Here is a 17,175-nt window from a genome sequence, read left to right on the forward strand (position 1 = left end):
TTAGTAATGCCCACATAATTTTATACGATTGATTAATCATTTTTCTACTTAACTAGTTTATTCTTAATACTTGCTTTTATTGGATTTTGCGTAAAGGAAAGGTTGTAGCAAAATAGGTCAAACAAAAAAAAGTTTTAGCGAAAATGGGCACAAAACAAACGACAAACAAACAGCTGTTGTGTCTGCGCTTCCCAGTGAATGTCGAAAGAGCCAAGAAGCAGCAAAACGTGCGCGTGCCGCTTTATATCTTTTTGAAAATACAATAAATTTCATTCTAAACGAGAAATTCGACGATTCGCAGCTCTAAAATGAAACTCAGCACATACAATTTCCTTACATCGATGGCCATTAAGGGCGTAAAAGTTGGCTTTCCCCTGAAACTGACGGTAAGTGCTGGAATCTTGTGGCCTTGTATTGATTGTTTCATGGAATTATGGTTTTGTATATAGATTAGCAAAAAGGAATTAGTGGAGACTGAATTTAACCCCACATTTGTGGAGCGCCTTCTGCCCAAGCTGGACTGGTCTGCTGTCTATGGAGCCGCACAGGTGGTAAGTGCGAAATGTGGCATTGCGTATATACATACATATGTATGCGTATAGTTTTCATTGTCAAAATTTTCCCTCAGGCGGAACTTGCTGAAGACATACCCGCTGTACAGCCAGAGAGTATAGTCGACAACGAACAGCTTCTGCAGAAGCTGCACCATCTTCTCTTCGAAATCGACGTGCTGGAGGGCCAGTTGGAGTGCCCTGAGACGGGGCGAATCTTCCCCATCACCGACGGAATCCCCAACATGCTCCTCAATGAAGACGAAGTCTAAGTCCAAGTCCGCCCATTTCTGCTTTTCTGTATCATAAACCTAACCAGTTAGGCATAGCATATGAATAAGATAGTTTGCTAGTTTTCTTTTTTTAATATCAATTTAATTTCAGAGTATCAATAGTTTTATACTAAAAAAAAAAGTGGAGCTTGGATGGAATGTGTTTGGTGTGGGTATACATAGGGGGAACAAGTAGAGCGAAAATTTTTCACGACACATACAAAAGATTAGTCTGAGTTTCTGGAGGGTGTTGTGCATTGCTATTGATTATATGTCTTCTCCCTGCTTTTTGACACTCTAGAGGAGACTTGGAGACTGTCCGGTCCGCCGGTCTAGTTGCATTTGATGTTGGGACTTTTATTGCTTCCCTGGGCATAAATGCTGCCCTTGGCCAGACCCGCCTTGGCTCCCTTGCACAATTGCGTGTTCCTGCCGGTTGTCTTGTAGGTGCGTTCGCTCAACAGACTGGCATCGGGTCCTTGGGTGGGCTGCTTGTGGATGAGCGTTGTATTGGGACCATTCCAGGTGACGTAGTCAGCTCTGAGAGAAGAAACCCATGAGAATGGACTATATATCAATGTATGCCTTGGGGGCACTTACAATAGTAGGTTTTCATCTGCTCCTTTGGTGAGCTGCGAATTGGCTCCCAGGGTGGCCATGCGTTCGATTATGGATTGAAACTCTGAGGAATCCGAGTTATGGGAGTTTCCAAAGGTCGTGGATTGCTGTCGATGTCTGTTGGGGAGAGGGAAACCTTCTTTAAAGCCATTTGACAGCAAATAATAATGATAATTCCAGAGAATAGTACATTAGGATTACACATTCATCAAGAAACTAGAGAAACCAAAGTAAACGAATGAAAAAAATTAAGATTAGCTGGAGTTGGAGCCTCCCTACGTCGCATGCGAGTGGAGTTCCATTCAAAAGTTCAAAAAACAACGCATGCGCATCGGTTTTTTTTAAATTGCGAAACGGTAACGGTAATGGTAATGGGCATACGCATACTTCAGTGAATCGGTTTTGGTGCGCGAGCGACTTTCAATTGCCTTCGCTATGGATGAGGAGTTGGAGTTGGTGTTGGCCGATGCCAGCGATGATGACGTCATTGATGTTGAATAGGAGGAATAGGAGCTAGCATTGCTATTGCAGTGAGAATTGCCATGCAGGTAGCCGCTGATGTTGTAGTTCTTGCTATTGCTACTGTTCAGATTATTGTAACTGTTGGTGTTTGTTGTTGGATTGAAGCTACCGCAGCCTCCGCGGGCCAGGATGCTCTTGGTGGTGAGGCGTTCGTAGCAGGGCTGCAATGTGGGTGACAGTGCGGGTGAGACATATGAATGCGATGAGGATGCACTGGAAATGGATGACAGTGTCTTGGCTGGGGGCTTCGTGGCCTCCTCTTCCTCTTCCTGTTCCTCCACCGCCTTGACCACCTTGTACCCCTCCATTGTGGGCGTATACTGGCGGTGATCTAGGATGATCTGTGTGGTGGCCGTTGACGGTGTTGTGACATTGATGGATGGCAAAATGTGGCGCTTGTGTGGTGGCTTCGGTGCACAGACGGTTGTGGGTGCTCTCTCCACCACCACCGTGAGAATGCTGGATGATGGCATGGCGTTTGTTTGGTGGCAGACGTGGCAGCGCGCAAAGCAAGCGAAAAGTGTGTGTGTTCGATTTCGGGGGATTCAGTTTCGGTTTCAGATTTTTGGTTTTTGTCAAAGGCAGCAACAAAAGTTCACAGAGAAAATAGGCAATCGATTAACAAACGGATAAAGCAGCAGGGCAAAGAGAGAAAGAGAGGTGGGTGGGGTGTTCTGGGGTGGGGTGGGGTGGGAAAGCAGGGCGGGACGATGTCCATCGGGTGACCATCTAGAAAAGCTACCTGTCTGTGGCATGACCATCAACATGCTCGCCTCCTATGACCTTCCCCAGATCCAGCTGCTTGGGTAGCACAGCGGCATGCTTTTGGTCTCGTTGCTCGTCCTCGTCCTGGACAATCTGCAGTATCTGTGTGGCCCGATCCTCGGCATAGTTCACCGACTCCAAGGCCATCAGAATGATGCGCTCGGCAATCTGTGGGTACTTCTCTTTCAGCAGCGTTTGCACTGGATAGCATAGAAATGAAAGAAATGAAATGACTGAACACCAATAAAATGTGTGATCGCCACTCACTGTTGGCCTTCTCCTCGTCGGAGTACTCCTTGGGGCGCAGTGGAATGTGCTGTGTGGCCAGATCTCCGCCTGGCTGCTCCGGGGGACGATTGTTGGGCTTGTGCGGCTGCTGCATATCCCGCTTCGTGTAGCCCAAAGAAATCAGTTTCTCCGAGGCAAACTGCACATTGTTGTCCGCATTGGCCAGGATGTCCAGGAGCAGCATTTCATCCGCCTTGGGAAATATGTTCTTCATGTATCTAAGGGACAGCGAGGGAGGGGATTAGTTTAAGAGGTCATGTGCACTTTTAAAACAACTTCTAGCTAAACGGAACTCTAGCGCAGTCAGAGATGGAGACTCATCCATCTCCCACCGCTTTGGACGCTTTTTCGGGCGCACCTTAATTTCATTTTGGGCGACGAGTGCGGTTTGGGCGAGCTCCGCCACTGCGGGGATCCATGCAAAGCCGGCGGCACAGCACCTGGGGGAAGGACTTGAGCCAAGTGGCCACCGCTTTGCATGCTCATGAGACTACCAAAACGGCCGCCTGGCAGGGGACTGGCCGTGCGGGAGGTGCCCCGACTAGCCGCGATGTCCAGGCGACGCGCCGGTGGTGTCATATAGAAAGCGGAATTGCTGTGGAACAGATGCCGCTGTGCGGGTGGCGTCACAAAGGGCCCGGGCATCGTAACCGGATGCTTCTCCACCTGCAATGCGCTAATGACGACGGCCTCGCGATTGTAGTAGCTGCAGTGTGGGTTAGTAAGCGTGGAAGAATAATGGAGGCGATTCGTATGCGTGGGGTTAGGTGGGTGCAGGAAGCGGCAGCGTGAGAGAAGACAGAGATGTAAGTACGGAGAGATTAGTGTGGTTACGGAGGATTAGCATGAAAGCGCGGGGAGGGGCTCGGATGGGAGGTCTTACCGCTTCAGCAGCAGGCGAATGTGGTTCTCGCCGGCTGTGGGGAACATGTTCTGGATCTTGGCCACCACGCCATCCGTTTCGGTTTGGGTGGTGAACGAGGTCTCCTGAATGGTGGAACGCCTGGACATGTTACCACCCAGGCGGGTCCGTTGAAAGGGCAGGGGCGAGGACATTTCCTGGCAAGCAAAGGAAGCTGTGATTGGGCGAATACTGCGGCAATCCCATGGTCACTTACCAAATGTCCCTTGGAGGAGGCCGACAGCAGCGGACTCGTCGATATATTGTGCAGCGTGGACTGCTCGCGCTCCTGAAAGGCCCTGACAGCCGTCAAACTGTTACTGGGATAGACGTGATACGGCGAGCTGTTGTGCGAGGTCTGTGCCGTACTGACCATTTGCTGGAAATGCGAGTGTTTTGGGTGAAAATCAATAAACTGCACTTTACTGTACGAACTGTACACAACTCACCTGCAAGGCTATCGACTCGGTGGAACAGCGCTCGTTCTGCAGCTGCTTGTAACTGCGTCCGCGCGGGTCCTCCAGCTGCATGGCCTTTGTCAGATAGTTTATGTAATAGCTGCAACGACAATCATATGGCAGATGAGCTTGCAACAGGCCGCCGCACAGAAAGTTTCCGCCAAAAGTGCAAAGTGCAAATCAAAGGCCATCGAACGACCCCTCCCAACAGCCACAGCCACAACCTCAGCCAGGGACAGTCGAAAGCTTCCCGATGATGCAGGCCATGGAAGGGTTGATTTCTGCCGCCAGCCGGTGGCGCTTCGCTGGTGGTGGATTTAATCCACAAGTTGATGGCACTTTTGGGAGTGGACAGGTGAAAGGGCAAAGGGTAAAGCTCCGACTCCTCCTAAAGACCGGCACGTGCTAAGTAGCTGCCAAAAGGCGCCCAAAAGACGCCCAGTCGTCATCCTCATCGTTGTCGTCACATTTGACAGGCAATCTTGCCTCTGATTGCAGCTCTGTGTGCGTGTGTGTGCGGGATGGGGATAGAAGACGAGGAGTCGTCTCTGGCTGAGTGGCCACTTGAATTAACGTATATGACAGTCAGTCTTTGGGCTTGTTGCTTAATTGCACAAGGCCCGCCAAAGAAGGCAGCGGACCCAGCATCGGCTCCGGCACAGGCACAGGCACCCCGTGGGCATCTGACGATGCGGAAGTGACACAATTTATGCAGCTATGCAAAAATGAGGCCAATTGGGGTCTCTGAGTAGCCCCAAGTATCCGTGAAGAGATGTGTTTGACACTTAAGGACTTTCGACAAGTAAACAAGAAGTTGTTCTAAAGGAAAAATGTCTCCAAAGTGCCAGAACAGCTCCATGTTTCAGTGTTAAAGGGCTTTAATGTACATCATACTGAAATACTGCTTTAAAAGCACTTCTTCTCAGTCAATGCACTCCTTAACAATACATTATCGTACACCGTATATCGTAAAACATAACATTCTGGAAGCATCCCCATACCACTTGACACTTTAGAGTCCCTCCAACCAACAGTTACAGTCTTTATATCCTTCGAAAGTGCCCCCCCCACGGTTGCCTAGCGAAAGGCCATTAAATTTCCCGCTGGGAAACTGGGTACAGTCGTCTAGTGGCACGCAAGGAAAAGCGCGCACCAACACAACAACATTTCTCCACTCACAAACAGATTTATCTTACTTTTTCAGTCTTTTTAATGCAGGCATAAATATTTATGACGTTTGGAATGACATGCATCGCTGGTACATAGTCGTATACATATGTATATGTATGTACATTGACAAATTATACTCATATGTATGTATGTAGAATGCACTCGAAGCTTACCAATTTCCCGTTGTCTGGTCGTATTTGCAGTCCCAGCCGGGGGGCAGCTTCTGATAGCCGCCTGCATCGCTCATTTTGAATGCACAGAAACGTCCACGCGATAGATGCTTAGACACAGATACAGATACAGATACGAATGCTATTGCGGTTTTACGAGTATTTTTTGCTCAATATTTATGGGCTTTTAAAGTCGAATTCACAGCTTGTTTGCCAACTGTCTGCAACCCCGAAAAACTTGGCTGGCTGTCTGTATTGCCCTTGCCACTCGAGCCTTGTAGTTGCCTTTGTTGCCGTTGTGCCCATTGGGGGTTGATACACCACCACCACGGCCGTCACCACCGCACAAGCAAAGTTATTTTTGTTTACAAGGCGGAGCCGGGAAAAAAAAAATAACACAGGATAGCGTGCCTTCAGTGGCGAGGTGGGTGGGTGGGTATTGCTCCTCGTTCTAGTCCGTGTAGCATGCGCGCGCCAACAACCTCACGATTCAAGCTTTCACCGTTAACTGTGAAAAATCACGGTTGCGTCGCACTGAAGTTTCCAGATGCTGCGCGGAGAGAGCTTTTGGGCTCCACCACATACTCGAATCAGTGTTGGAAATCGCCTGGCACATGTAACGGCATTTTGCTCACGTTCTAGAAAGCTTTGCCATAACCTTCAACGTAAACAATCTTGACTGGTTTCGTATACGGTCACAAACACAGAGTAAATTTCAACTGTCAGCAACAAAAAACCAATATTTTGTATAGTCGTATTTCTCATTTGTGATTAGTGATTAAAATAGTAATACACCAAAATGTCCGCGCCAACGGGTTCAGTGGAACCCGAAATACGGATGACTCGACTCACAGAGAACTATCTGCAGGAAATGCAGGATGAATTGGATAAGGCGCCTGAGGGGCCTCACAAGCCAACGAAAGCCGAGAAGAAGGCTGCCAGGAAGGAGGCCAAGCGACAAGAGCAGATGGCCGACAAGAAGCTGATTATGCGCGTGAGTACTGGTATAGTTGCCGCCAAGCTGTTCGCAGGTCTAATGGGTTCCGCCCTCGAGTAGGATGCCCTGAGCCGCGAACTGGAAATGGGCAAGCGTATGGAGAAGAGAGGCAACGAGGAGTGGCACGAGATGTGCAAAGAGATCAAGATCATGGAACTCCGTGAGGAGATCGTGAATTGGGGCAACAAGGCCGAAAGAAATATTGAAAGCAAGAACGATCACATCAAGATGTTGATCGAGGACATGACCCAGACACAGGATCGCCATATGCACTGCTTCAGCAAGACGGTGGAGCTAATTGATCACGTTAGAGACTGCTTCCACGGCATGATAGATGGGATAAGGAACATGTACGATCAAGAGGCAGAGATAATGCTCAGGGAATACTACGATGAGGTCCAGCGCCGCACAGAGGAGGTGGACTTTATGCACGAGAACAGCGAGAACATTATACATGCCACGAACATAACCACGCGCGACCAGCTCAAGGAGGACTACCAGATCTTCTTGGAGCAGCGTGACGATCGTGTCAATACAGAGATCGAGAATCGGTTCCGCATACGCGATCAGGTCGTGCTCCGGATGACCGATATGCAGCAGCAGCTAAACGATTTTGTGGAGTCGCTTCGGAGCACCGAGCTGGATGCCCACAAGTACGAGAAGATCCGTTGGCTAACCGAGCGCCAGGCGGCCTTCATGGATGAGTCGCGCAAACTCAACTATGAGGAATTAAAGAACATTAACGCCATGTCCGATCTGAACAAAGAAATGCTGCGAATCGAGTCGGAAAACAACTCGACTCTCAATGATCTTCGCCTGGAGTTCCAGTACTTTACGCGTGTGCGCAAGAAGATCGAGCAGAATCAGGAAATGGATCGCGTGATCACCCATGAGAAGCTGCGAATACTAACGGGCGAGTGCTACGACATAATAAAGGTAATTTCTCTTTTCAGTTTGATTCGATCCGAACCAGTCTTAATTGAGATAGTCCTGCCACAGCAACTGGAAAAGCACGTGAAGAGTGGCGAACTGCTGCTGGCTCTGTCGATCACCTGCCGGAAGCTGCAAACCGAGTCGGAAAAAGTCATCTTGGGCGGTGAGATTGTCGATGAGACGGATCTGGGGGCTGTCGATGAGCAGTTCATTCTGAAAACATTGAATATGAAAGCCCATGTGGATATAACCGAGGCGGAGCTGGTAGAACAGAATAAAATGCTGAGGAACTTTTGGCGTCGTCAGGCCATGGTCGAGGCCCAAAACCTTCTCTTGCTTGAGGAGAAACATCGTCTGACCGAGCAGAACGAAGGCTATTTAAATTTCATCAAGACTATGAGCGTCACCGAAGATCCCGAAGAGCTCCGATCGGCCGTGAAGATTAAGACGTGCGACAATCTGCCAGTGGCGCCGCATCTGTTCCAGACCAAATGCAAGGAGTACAAGTCGCGCATTCTCTGCAAGTCCAAGATGGCCCACAAAGAGGCCAAGTGGGATGCGGAGAAAATACTGCACCAAGTGATAGAGAAACATTAATCGCACACCGAATTTCCTTCAACTATAAACACACAACCACACGAATAAACGCTGTATTCTATTCTCTATTACTCGTAATTAATATCATAATGTATTATGTACGTATACATATGTATGTATGTATGTATATTGCAAAAGCAAATGTGCAAAACAAACTGTTGCATAGAACACCAACGGATCGGATATGTGGTCAAAACTTAGGCACTAAATAACGCTGTGCTCTGGTCAGGCAAAATGCAGAAGCTCCTCCAGCATATGGCAATGAACGACACACACACACATGTGGCATGGGCTGGTCTCTAGTTAAAGGCCAGGGGCTTGATGTTCAACTTTTCCGCCAAGGAGGCGCAGGTCTTCAGCTGATTCTCCAGATACTGGATGCCACCGGCAGCGTCAACGGACGCCATATTCTGGCTCTCCTTGTCACCAGCCAGGAGAACCGGCTTGCTGGGATCAGTCTGCAAAGATAGAGCAAAGTACAGATCATCGACAGGCTATGATGGCTATAAAGTCGGAGGTCCTTACCGGCTCTACGCCCCTAAGGCGGGCATTGAAATCGGTCATGCGCTCCTCGAAGTTGGGGGCGAAACAGTTGGGATCAACGGCAATGAAGACCTGGCCAAGATCTGCCGCCGAATCGGCTCCAGCGTGCGTCCACTTACGCACCTGGGTGGAGTAATGGGCACCAGACATGACGCCGGAAAGGATGTCCACCATGGCACCCAGACCGAATCCCTTGTAGCCAGAGGTCAACTCCGATCCACCCAAGGGCATTAGGCAGCCGGTGCTGAAACCCAATTCGGCATCGTTAGTGATGTTGCCATTGGGATCCTGTGCCCAGCCATCGGGCAGAGCGGCACCCTTGCGGCGCTGGATCTCAATCTTGCCCACAGCAACGGCTGTGGTCGCCATGTCCAGCAGAAACTTGTCACCATTCGTGGCGGGTGCGCCCAGGGAGAGGGGATTGGTGCCCAGGGCAGCCTCCTTGGCCCGTGTGGGGGCCATCAGCGGCGACGTGTTCGTCATGGACATTCCGACGAGACCCTGCTCCATGGCTCGGATGGCATACCAGCCGGCCATGCCGTAGTGGTTCGATCCCTTGGCACAAACCCAGCCAACGCCCACAGTTTTGGCCTTCTTGATGGCCAGGTCCATGCAGTAGTTGCCCACCACAGCGCCCAGACCATTGAGTCCATCCACCCAGGCGGTGGCCGGAGTCTCCTTCAGAACCTTCGGCTCTGCACCACCGTCCGTGGAGTTGATGGCCAGATCGTTGATGTACATCTCCAGGCGATTCATGCCGTGGCTGAAGTGGCCCCGATGATCGGCCGCCACAAGGAGATCGGCTTGGGCCTCGGCATGGGCCTGGGGTACCTTCACCGCCTTGAAGCAGTCGATCATGAAGCGCCGGGACTCGGCAACAGCCACCAGTTTGGGAGCAGAAGACGCCATGTTTCTGGTAGAACCTCTGAGCAGCGGAGCAAAGTCTGTGATAGAATTTAGATTGGGACGGGCTGCGTTAGAATTTGGTATCTTTCGTGGCGGTGGGAGAGCGGAACGTGTGTGCTCAGATACGCGGCGTATACGCGACTGGAAGTGAAATGGGCTGAGGCGAGGCGAGGCGACATAAGCAGTCGTCTAATTGTTCTGACAATCTCTCACTCATACAGAGGGGGATACGATAGGGCCTAGGCGGTTGGAAACAGCAGGGGTGGCCGCACAAGAGCGGGTCGGTTCTTGTTTTCGCTTTTGGCAAACCCGAAATTCCGCAGACTCGAAGTGAACGGGAACGAGATAGACGACTGCGAGTATTATAAATGCTTATCAGCATAATGTTTGCATTGGTTTTAATATAATATCTCAGTTTCTACCTGGCACATGGCACACCAGGAGGAAAGATATCGTATGTAGAGATTGCGACTCTCAATTCTCTCGAACGTGTGTAACAAGTTTTTGCTTCTCTGTTTTCATCTATAGGGGGCTCGCAAGTCTATACATCCATACATATGTACATATATCACTAACCTCCTCACATATACGTATACATATACTATAGTATTTATTCAATCCGCTGCTTATTTATTATTTGTATGCGAGCACTACAGGGGTTTTGTTTTTTTTTTGTTCTTTTTTTGTTGTCGTTTTTTCTTGTTGCGTGTGTGGGCTGGACGTAGTACGTCGTCTTGGCGCAGTGGTTGCTTGGTAATGACCTTGAACTTAACTCATGGAAATTATTTCTGTATTTCTGTATTCTTGAAATCAACATTCTGATAGAAATTAATTGAAAGCGAGTGTTGGCAGCGATGAAAGTGGGACTCTTGGGCACTCAAATAAGAGTTCATTGCCATTCTCGTAGGTTTGTTTGCCGCCCAGTACCCGCCCAGTGCCGCCCCAATGAATGTAATAACGTTGACCTTACACAATAAAAGCGAATGTGATGGATGATGGGTACAACATGTGCACGTAAGCCCCACTAAGCACACACTCAATTTGAATTGATTTGCTGATGGCTCTACTGGCTTTATCTTATCGGAGATCATCAGAGATATCCCACACATTCCCTGAACTTCCACCTACAGTAGTTCTAGAAGGTTTTGATGTTTCCAGCTCAAGCTTAATGGCTTAAACACGACTTGGCTTGTTTCTTGAATGGCGAAATATAAATAGCCAGCTGTAGATCTGCTAATTTTTGAATATTTAGCCAAACTGTGAGGCATTCTATCGGCGGCGGACTCTCTCTGTCCGCCGCCCTCCTTATCTTATCAGCTTAACCTAGTCCAAAATATATTTCGAGGGCTCTGGAGGTCTCGGCTCTAATCAATCTGGGGTGGACGAGTGGGCTGGCGATTAATAAACAATAAATTATTGGGCAAGTAAACAAGTTTTATGCTCGCATCGGTCCGCCCATTAACACCTTTCTGAGTAATGGATATATTTGATCGATCCGCACTGGATACGAGGGTGTTATAATATTGACTAAACGGCAATTGAACGCGAACCAGTTTCAGATATCGGAGGAACAACTGAAGTGCCTAATGCGCTTTCAATGAGGCAATCAAAAGGCGATTAATAGCTCGTGGAAGACCCAGCGATGTCATCGCATCGATTCGGATTCCAAAATGTTTATTTTTTTCGGGTTATTAGACGCCAGCCCCCTTTTTCTTCTTATACAACAGCCACTTGCTGTGTGTAATAAGTGATGTGTGACGTGTGTGTGTGTTTTTTTGGGGCTGTGGCTCATTAGAAAAAAAAACAGTCAAGCAACAAAAGTTTATTTTAATTATAAATTCGTACATATAGTCGTTAAAAATGACGAGTGGGAGGCATTATGAGAGAATTGGCGAAAAACGATGAGAGAACGCAACAAATTTTGAAAAAATGATCAGTGTTGCCAACCCACCCACAGTTGGAAAGGGGAAAAGATAGAAAGATATTTGTATCTATCTATCTATTGTATGCATGTAGATGATGGATTCATAATAAATCAACAATTGCACGCGTAATTTGCATAATTAAAGTTCAAACTTACCGCCAGAATTTGCATTCGAATTTGGGGCTTTGGCTGCTGCTGCCACTGCCGCTGCTGTTGTTGCATGCCGCCTACAAGAGGGGCGCCTTTGAAGCGTTTGAACGCACCGCCGATTGGCAGCACTGGCGTAGGCGTAGGCGTATGCGGCGTCGCCAGTGACCGCAGAACGACGCAGAAAGCAGAACAATGTCAACGAAGTCATTGCAACAAATAAGGCAACAAAAAGCACACAGGCAAAAACAAGGCACACGAACGGCAACCAAAACAGAACAGAAGAGAGCGAAAACGGAAAAACTAGTTGGAGATAACTACTACTACGTAATACGTAAGGCCCCAAGAGCAGCCAGCCCCAATGGCGGAAGGGGACGGGAGGGAAACAGCTGACGTCGCTGTCGCTGTCGCTGTCGCTGTCGTGGTCGGCGTCTGTGTCAAAGTCGCTGTCGGTCGTGCGCTGCTTGCACTTTTTATTTATTCTCCGAGTGATTCAGAACGTTTTATCTTTTGCTCTCTCTCCGCGTGAGACTTTTGGGAGATTTTGTCTGGAATAATTGCCCAAAACGCGACTCGCGAATGTTTCTAGCACGCCGCACAAGTCCTCAACTAACTACACAATTACTACGTAAAGTATTTAAACATTGACAACAATATTAAGACACAAATTTACGTAATTTGCACTAAAAACGGAGAAGCAACAGCAACAGCAACGGCAGCAGCAGAGTGCCAATCAATTTACACGCCAAATCCCAGCAAAACTACAGCTCCTCCTCGTCGTGGTCGTCGTCGTCGTCGTACGAAGCGCCAATCTGAACTGCCATGAACTGAATCCGAATCTCTGTGGCTATCGCTTTTCCACAACGTGCCCCTCATCGTTCTCTTGTTGATAGAAATGGAAATTTAAATAAAACAAAACGACTCGGAGCACCCGCGTGACATGCGTAGTAGTAGAAAGCACAAAATATTCTAGCTTTTGGACCACTCCAAGCTACAAAAATCGAAAAACCTTACAGTTAATAGTGATGTTTAAGTGATAAATTGCTAAATTCAATCATATAAAAGCATAAACAATGGCTTTTTCCCCAACAACTTGTTGTTTTTGTTTTTGTGTGTTGTTGTTTGTGCCGAAAGCTGTTCAAAAGCTGTAGCGACGAAGCGACTTAGCGAAGACACACACCCACGCAATTGAAGCGCGTCACTTTTAAATTTGAAAACTTCTTACTGTCATTGCTGCTGCTGCTGCTGCTCTGCCTTTTCGTTTGTTTTAGAATATAGTTAGTTACTAAATATGGTGATTTGTATGCACTACACCTGAGTGTGTATATCCAGAGTATATTTCATTTCACCTGCCTTACAATTAACGAATAATTTAAGTCATATTTATATTTATTTATGCAAACAAATATCGTCGGCCAGTCGGGGCTGACGGTACGTTCGGTTGACTGCCCCTATTAGCACACAGGCCACAGATTACCTTTGACAGCGCCCGAGCCCACGCATCACATCACCGCGTTCTAAACCCATTAATCTATACCACACCGGAGAACCCCGTATCGCTGTTGTGGTTATCATGCCTGCACATGTTCATAATTGGCAGAATGACTGCTGATTATTTGCGTTACAGCAACTTTGACAATTTTGGACGATTTCGAGCCAACCTGTCGCCCTTAGGGCTAACCTAACACAACCACAACACACAGTAACTAAACAAAACAGCCATCAAAGCGATAAAAGCAAACACAAGCACACACTCAGCAGAGACATGTCATCATCACAGCCAGCCCCATCATCATCATCAGCAACGGAGAACCTGATGGGGCTTTCGCTCGGCGGCACTTTCGCAGTCGCAGCGCAGCGCATTCCACTGCAGAACGCCGGCCGTGCCAGACCATAGCGGGTCTCTCTTGATTAATAATCACTAACAAACAATCGCTCGGGAAGGGAATGGAATGGAGTGGTAGTGGGTAAAACGGTCGAACATCGCCCAAATAGACAAGCATCCATCCGAAACTACCCGTTAACTCTTTTTTTGGGAACCCACATATTCTCATAAGAATCGAACGCGAGACGCGCTTGCTAATTGCCTTGTTTTCTGTTTCCCTGGTCTGTGGTGTTTGGTGTTCGGTGTTTGGTGCCGCCTCGACTCGACTCTCCGTTTCCTGTTGGCGTGTTCGTGTTCCCAGTGCAGTTCGCAGACAAAACAAACAAATTGCAAAGCCAAAAAAAGTTTCCATCGTGAATATTTCGACCTCGTCGCGAAAGTTTCTGCGTTTCTGCTGCGTGCACGTAAGTACAAAACTCATTTTTGGCATTGAACAAGCGCCGAAGCCGAAAATCGACAGCAACAATCAAATATAATTTCCGTTTAATTGCAGCTGACACAGTGGCTGCCACAGCAAAATGGCCACAGCGAATGTGAAGATCGTCGAGTCGAAGCTGGACATATTCCAAGCACCGCAGAGCTATGCACTGGCCCATGCCGTTGAGTCATCGTTCTCGGCGCTGCGCGGGTCCCTCGCCTGGCAGTTCAGCCTCATATATGGGGATGTGGAGGAGCTGCGTCAGAGGCGGGTGGCGCGGGGCAACTGTGCCGTGCTGGAGCACAATGCACGATTCGTCTACTATTTGGTGACCAAGACGAGCATCTACGATGCCTCCACATATGAGGACGTTCAGGCGGCATTGATTTGTATGCGAGAACATATGGTGAGTGGAATGAGAATGAACGATGTGGGGGCTTTCTCTTTCCCCATAGAGCATCTTCAAGTCGTCGCTGTCCGAAAGCGCGCTTTCCCATCAATTTACAGTTAATTTATTTGTACAATGAAATATTTATGCCGCCGTTCGATCCACAGCGCAATCATGAAATCACCAAAGTGGCGATGCCCCGCATCTGCTGCGGTAACGATGGCCTCGACTGGAAGCAAGTGAAGCGCCTGATGCAGCAGACCTTTGCCCACGGCGAGTATCCCATCGAGATTTTGATCTGCGAGCATGAGGACATGTCCAAGGAGGTGAGACATTCATTGGTGTTGGAGTTAGAGTTGGAGCAATTCGTTAATCGATTCCGTTCCCAGCTGGCTGCACCCAAGTGTCAGATTACCGAGGCCAAGGGCAACCTGTTCAGTGCGCCGGAAAACTTCGCGCTGGTCCACTCTGTCAGTGCAGACTTTGCCATGTGTGCGGGTATCAACTTGCAGTTCCGCTGCAAGTTCGGCCAGACGGATGAGCTGAAGAGGCAAAACAAGCACACGGGTAATGTGGCAGTGCTGGAGCAGGGCGGACGGTTCATCTACAACCTGGTGACCAAGGAGCGCAGCCACGAGAAGTGCACCTACACGGCCCTCTACTACGCGCTGCTGGCCATGCGCGAACACATGGTATAAAACTCGGGCCGACTCTGCAAGACCGAAACTTGATCCTCATTCGAAAATTCTTCATTTCAGAGGGAGAACAGCGTCACAAAGTTGGCCATTCCCCGCCTGGGGTGTGGCATCGATCGTCTGGACTGGCTGCGTGTCCGCAGCCTGCTGGAGCTGGTCTTCGCCGACGACAAAGTGGACATCATTGCCTTCTTCTACACTCCGCCCCAGATGGTTAAGGCCAGCATGAACATTGTCTGTCCCACTTGTCATCATATGAAGACCATACAGATACCGCGTTCGGTCAGCGCATCGCGTCAATCGCTCCACCGGGAGAAGACCCCATTCTGAGGGGCCGAATCCAATCGGAATTGTATATATGTACTCGAAATGGTTTGCATGGGGACTTGTAGCACCAAATGCACCGCTGCTTATCTATGTAGTTGATACCTAAATTCTTTATCACCTAAGATGTTTTTTTTGCACCTGGAAATGCATATTCTGTGGGTATTTATATTGTAAATTAATAAATATATTGCGGCCCAAGCTGGCACATAACCAAAAACCGAAGTTTAGCTATACAGTAGTAGGCCATGACTATTCAAAAATCCCACACTAGTATGCTCTACTGTACTGTCACATTCATAACAATCAAATCCGTAATTATCGACACACAAAAATGTATTGTCCTAAACTTTTAGAGCTACGTCAAGCATTTCGTCGCGCTTTTGTGGTCGGCATGGCAGGACAAGGCTACCAAATCAGCGAGATCGATGGGGACCTTTTCTCGGCTCCCAAGACGCACTCGCTGGCCCATTGCGTGGGCGCTGATTTGGCCATGGGCGCGGGCATAGCTGTGAAATTCAAGGAGGTCTACGGCAAGGTCGATGAGCTGCGTGCCCAGAAGGCGGCCAGCGGTGATGTGGCTGTGCTCAAGGACAATGAGCGCTATATTTACTATCTGGTGACGAAGCCACAAAGCTGGGGAAAACCCACATACGAGTCCCTGCAGTCCTCTCTGGAGCAGATGCGCGAACACATGGTAAGTGCCTTACACTAACTTTTTGATCTATTCTGTGCTAATGAATCTGGAATCCCTTCGCGCAGCGCAAGAACAACGTAAAGCAGCTGGCCATACCGCGCATCGGGTGCGGCATTGATGGCTTGGAATGGGAGAAGGTGAGCGGCGTGCTGGAGTACGTGTTCGGGCAGGAGCCGCTGGAGATTGTGGTCTACAACTTTGTGCCCCCGCCAAGCCAATAAGAAGTTCACTTACTACGTTTTCAACATGATCCCGTTTACTCTTTGGCTGCGCCTGGTACATAATTGTATACAACTAGTTCAATAGCATCCGATTGGAAAATCTCGCAGACCATTTCTTTCACTTTATTCCAAGAGAGTCCGTCCAGGCCGCACCCAATGCGGGGCATAGCCAGCTTGTGGACATTGTGGGCAATCTGAGAGAGGGGGCATGGTGTGGGTGAACAAATTGGGGAAGAGATTAGAGCATAGTTTCCACTCACCATATGCTGCCGCATGGCGGTCAAGGAGCTGTGGAGAAGCTGATAGGTGGGCTTGCCCCAGCTCGTTTGCTTGGTAACGAGATTGTAGACGAAACGCTCCTTATCCTTTAGGATGGCCACACCGCCAGGCTGGACATTCTGCCTCTGCAAAGTCAGTAGCTGGCCAAATTTGGTGCTGAAGAGTTGCATAAAATGGTTAATTTTGTGTTCTGCGAAGCAAAATGTAGGACATACCGAAACTTGATGGCGATCCCTTTGCCCATACGCAAGTCGGCGGCTACGCAATGGCACATGGAATAGTCGGCCTTAACGCTGAATAAGTCCCCATTCACTTCTTTATAAGTAAAACCTGACATTTCTACCAAATTAATCCAAAATTCCAAACAGCCCGTGGCTGCATACAAAAAACTTAGTTTCAATTGCGCGCAAATACGTGTTGCCGCTTCGCAGCGAATGGCAAACACCACAAAGCGGTACAAACAGCTGACTGTGACGATATTTTACACAGTGTGCAACACCTTTACA

The 17,175-nt window shown here is 48.6% G+C and overlaps 7 protein-coding genes across 12 annotated transcripts; 4 read left to right on the forward strand and 3 right to left on the reverse strand.

Annotated features, from left to right (window-relative positions):
- Nucleotides 1–182: 182 nt before the first annotated feature.
- On the forward strand, nt 183–975 carry LOC108152315 (multifunctional methyltransferase subunit TRM112-like protein). Its single transcript, XM_017281548.2, has 3 exons — nt 183–386; nt 450–551; nt 629–975. Exons 1-3 carry the CDS (start codon nt 309–311, stop codon nt 821–823), a joined length of 375 nt encoding a protein of 124 aa, XP_017137037.1. The 5' UTR covers nt 183–308; the 3' UTR covers nt 824–975.
- LOC108152307 lies at nt 905–6,238 on the reverse strand. Of its 4 annotated transcripts, XM_017281535.2 has the most exons (10): nt 5,719–6,238; nt 4,367–4,475; nt 4,135–4,296; nt 3,900–4,075; nt 3,375–3,722; nt 2,996–3,234; nt 2,706–2,928; nt 1,829–2,422; nt 1,424–1,558; nt 905–1,363 (listed from the first exon to the last, which is right to left on the reverse strand). In XM_017281535.2, exons 1-10 carry the CDS (start codon nt 5,790–5,792, stop codon nt 1,156–1,158), a joined length of 2,268 nt encoding a protein of 755 aa, XP_017137024.1. In that variant the 5' UTR covers nt 5,793–6,238; the 3' UTR covers nt 905–1,155. The 4 variants fall into 4 exon arrangements, with proteins under 4 accessions (XP_017137024.1, XP_017137025.1, XP_017137027.1 ...); XM_017281536.2 differs by lacking the exon at nt 3,375–3,722 and having other exon boundaries at nt 5,719–6,237; XM_017281538.2 differs by lacking the exon at nt 1,829–2,422 and having other exon boundaries at nt 5,719–6,236.
- A 153-nt stretch (nt 6,239–6,391) lies between these two features.
- LOC108152310 lies at nt 6,392–8,311 on the forward strand. The gene is made up of 3 exons (XM_017281542.2): nt 6,392–6,709; nt 6,773–7,648; nt 7,712–8,311. Exons 1-3 carry the CDS (start codon nt 6,515–6,517, stop codon nt 8,240–8,242), a joined length of 1,602 nt encoding a protein of 533 aa, XP_017137031.1. The 5' UTR covers nt 6,392–6,514; the 3' UTR covers nt 8,243–8,311.
- Nucleotides 8,312–8,334: 23 nt separating this feature from the next.
- On the reverse strand, nt 8,335–11,996 carry LOC108152311 (uncharacterized oxidoreductase YjmC). Its single transcript, XM_017281543.2, has 3 exons — nt 11,772–11,996; nt 8,768–9,729; nt 8,335–8,700 (listed from the first exon to the last, which is right to left on the reverse strand). The coding sequence occupies exons 1-3, from the start codon at nt 11,971–11,973 to the stop codon at nt 8,542–8,544; spliced, it is 1,323 nt and encodes a 440-aa protein (XP_017137032.1). The 5' UTR covers nt 11,974–11,996; the 3' UTR covers nt 8,335–8,541.
- Nucleotides 11,997–12,300: 304 nt separating this feature from the next.
- LOC108152312 lies at nt 12,301–15,692 on the forward strand. Of its 2 annotated transcripts, none has more exons than XM_017281544.2 (6): nt 12,301–12,390; nt 13,949–14,051; nt 14,141–14,471; nt 14,621–14,779; nt 14,843–15,145; nt 15,212–15,692. In XM_017281544.2, exons 3-6 carry the CDS (start codon nt 14,166–14,168, stop codon nt 15,476–15,478), a joined length of 1,035 nt encoding a protein of 344 aa, XP_017137033.1. In that variant the 5' UTR covers nt 12,301–12,390; nt 13,949–14,051; nt 14,141–14,165; the 3' UTR covers nt 15,479–15,692. The 2 variants fall into 2 exon arrangements, with proteins under 2 accessions (XP_017137033.1, XP_033242208.1); XM_033386317.1 differs by having other exon boundaries at nt 13,954–14,051.
- LOC108152313 (ADP-ribose glycohydrolase OARD1) lies at nt 12,306–16,497 on the forward strand. 2 transcript variants are annotated; one of them, XM_033386318.1, is made up of 3 exons: nt 12,306–12,395; nt 15,829–16,169; nt 16,235–16,497. In XM_033386318.1, the coding sequence occupies exons 2-3, from the start codon at nt 15,867–15,869 to the stop codon at nt 16,388–16,390; spliced, it is 459 nt and encodes a 152-aa protein (XP_033242209.1). In that variant the 5' UTR covers nt 12,306–12,395; nt 15,829–15,866; the 3' UTR covers nt 16,391–16,497. The 2 variants fall into 2 exon arrangements, with proteins under 2 accessions (XP_033242209.1, XP_017137035.1); XM_017281546.1 differs by having other exon boundaries at nt 12,307–12,390.
- On the reverse strand, nt 16,404–17,032 carry LOC108152314 (ADP-ribose glycohydrolase OARD1). The gene is made up of 3 exons (XM_017281547.2): nt 16,885–17,032; nt 16,651–16,825; nt 16,404–16,584 (listed from the first exon to the last, which is right to left on the reverse strand). Exons 1-3 carry the CDS (start codon nt 17,004–17,006, stop codon nt 16,426–16,428), a joined length of 456 nt encoding a protein of 151 aa, XP_017137036.1. The 5' UTR covers nt 17,007–17,032; the 3' UTR covers nt 16,404–16,425.
- Nucleotides 17,033–17,175: the final 143 nt, after the last annotated feature.

This window comes from Drosophila miranda, chromosome XR (genome assembly GCF_003369915.1).
Source record: "Drosophila miranda strain MSH22 chromosome XR, D.miranda_PacBio2.1, whole genome shotgun sequence".
Taxonomy (NCBI): domain Eukaryota; kingdom Metazoa; phylum Arthropoda; class Insecta; order Diptera; family Drosophilidae; genus Drosophila; species Drosophila miranda.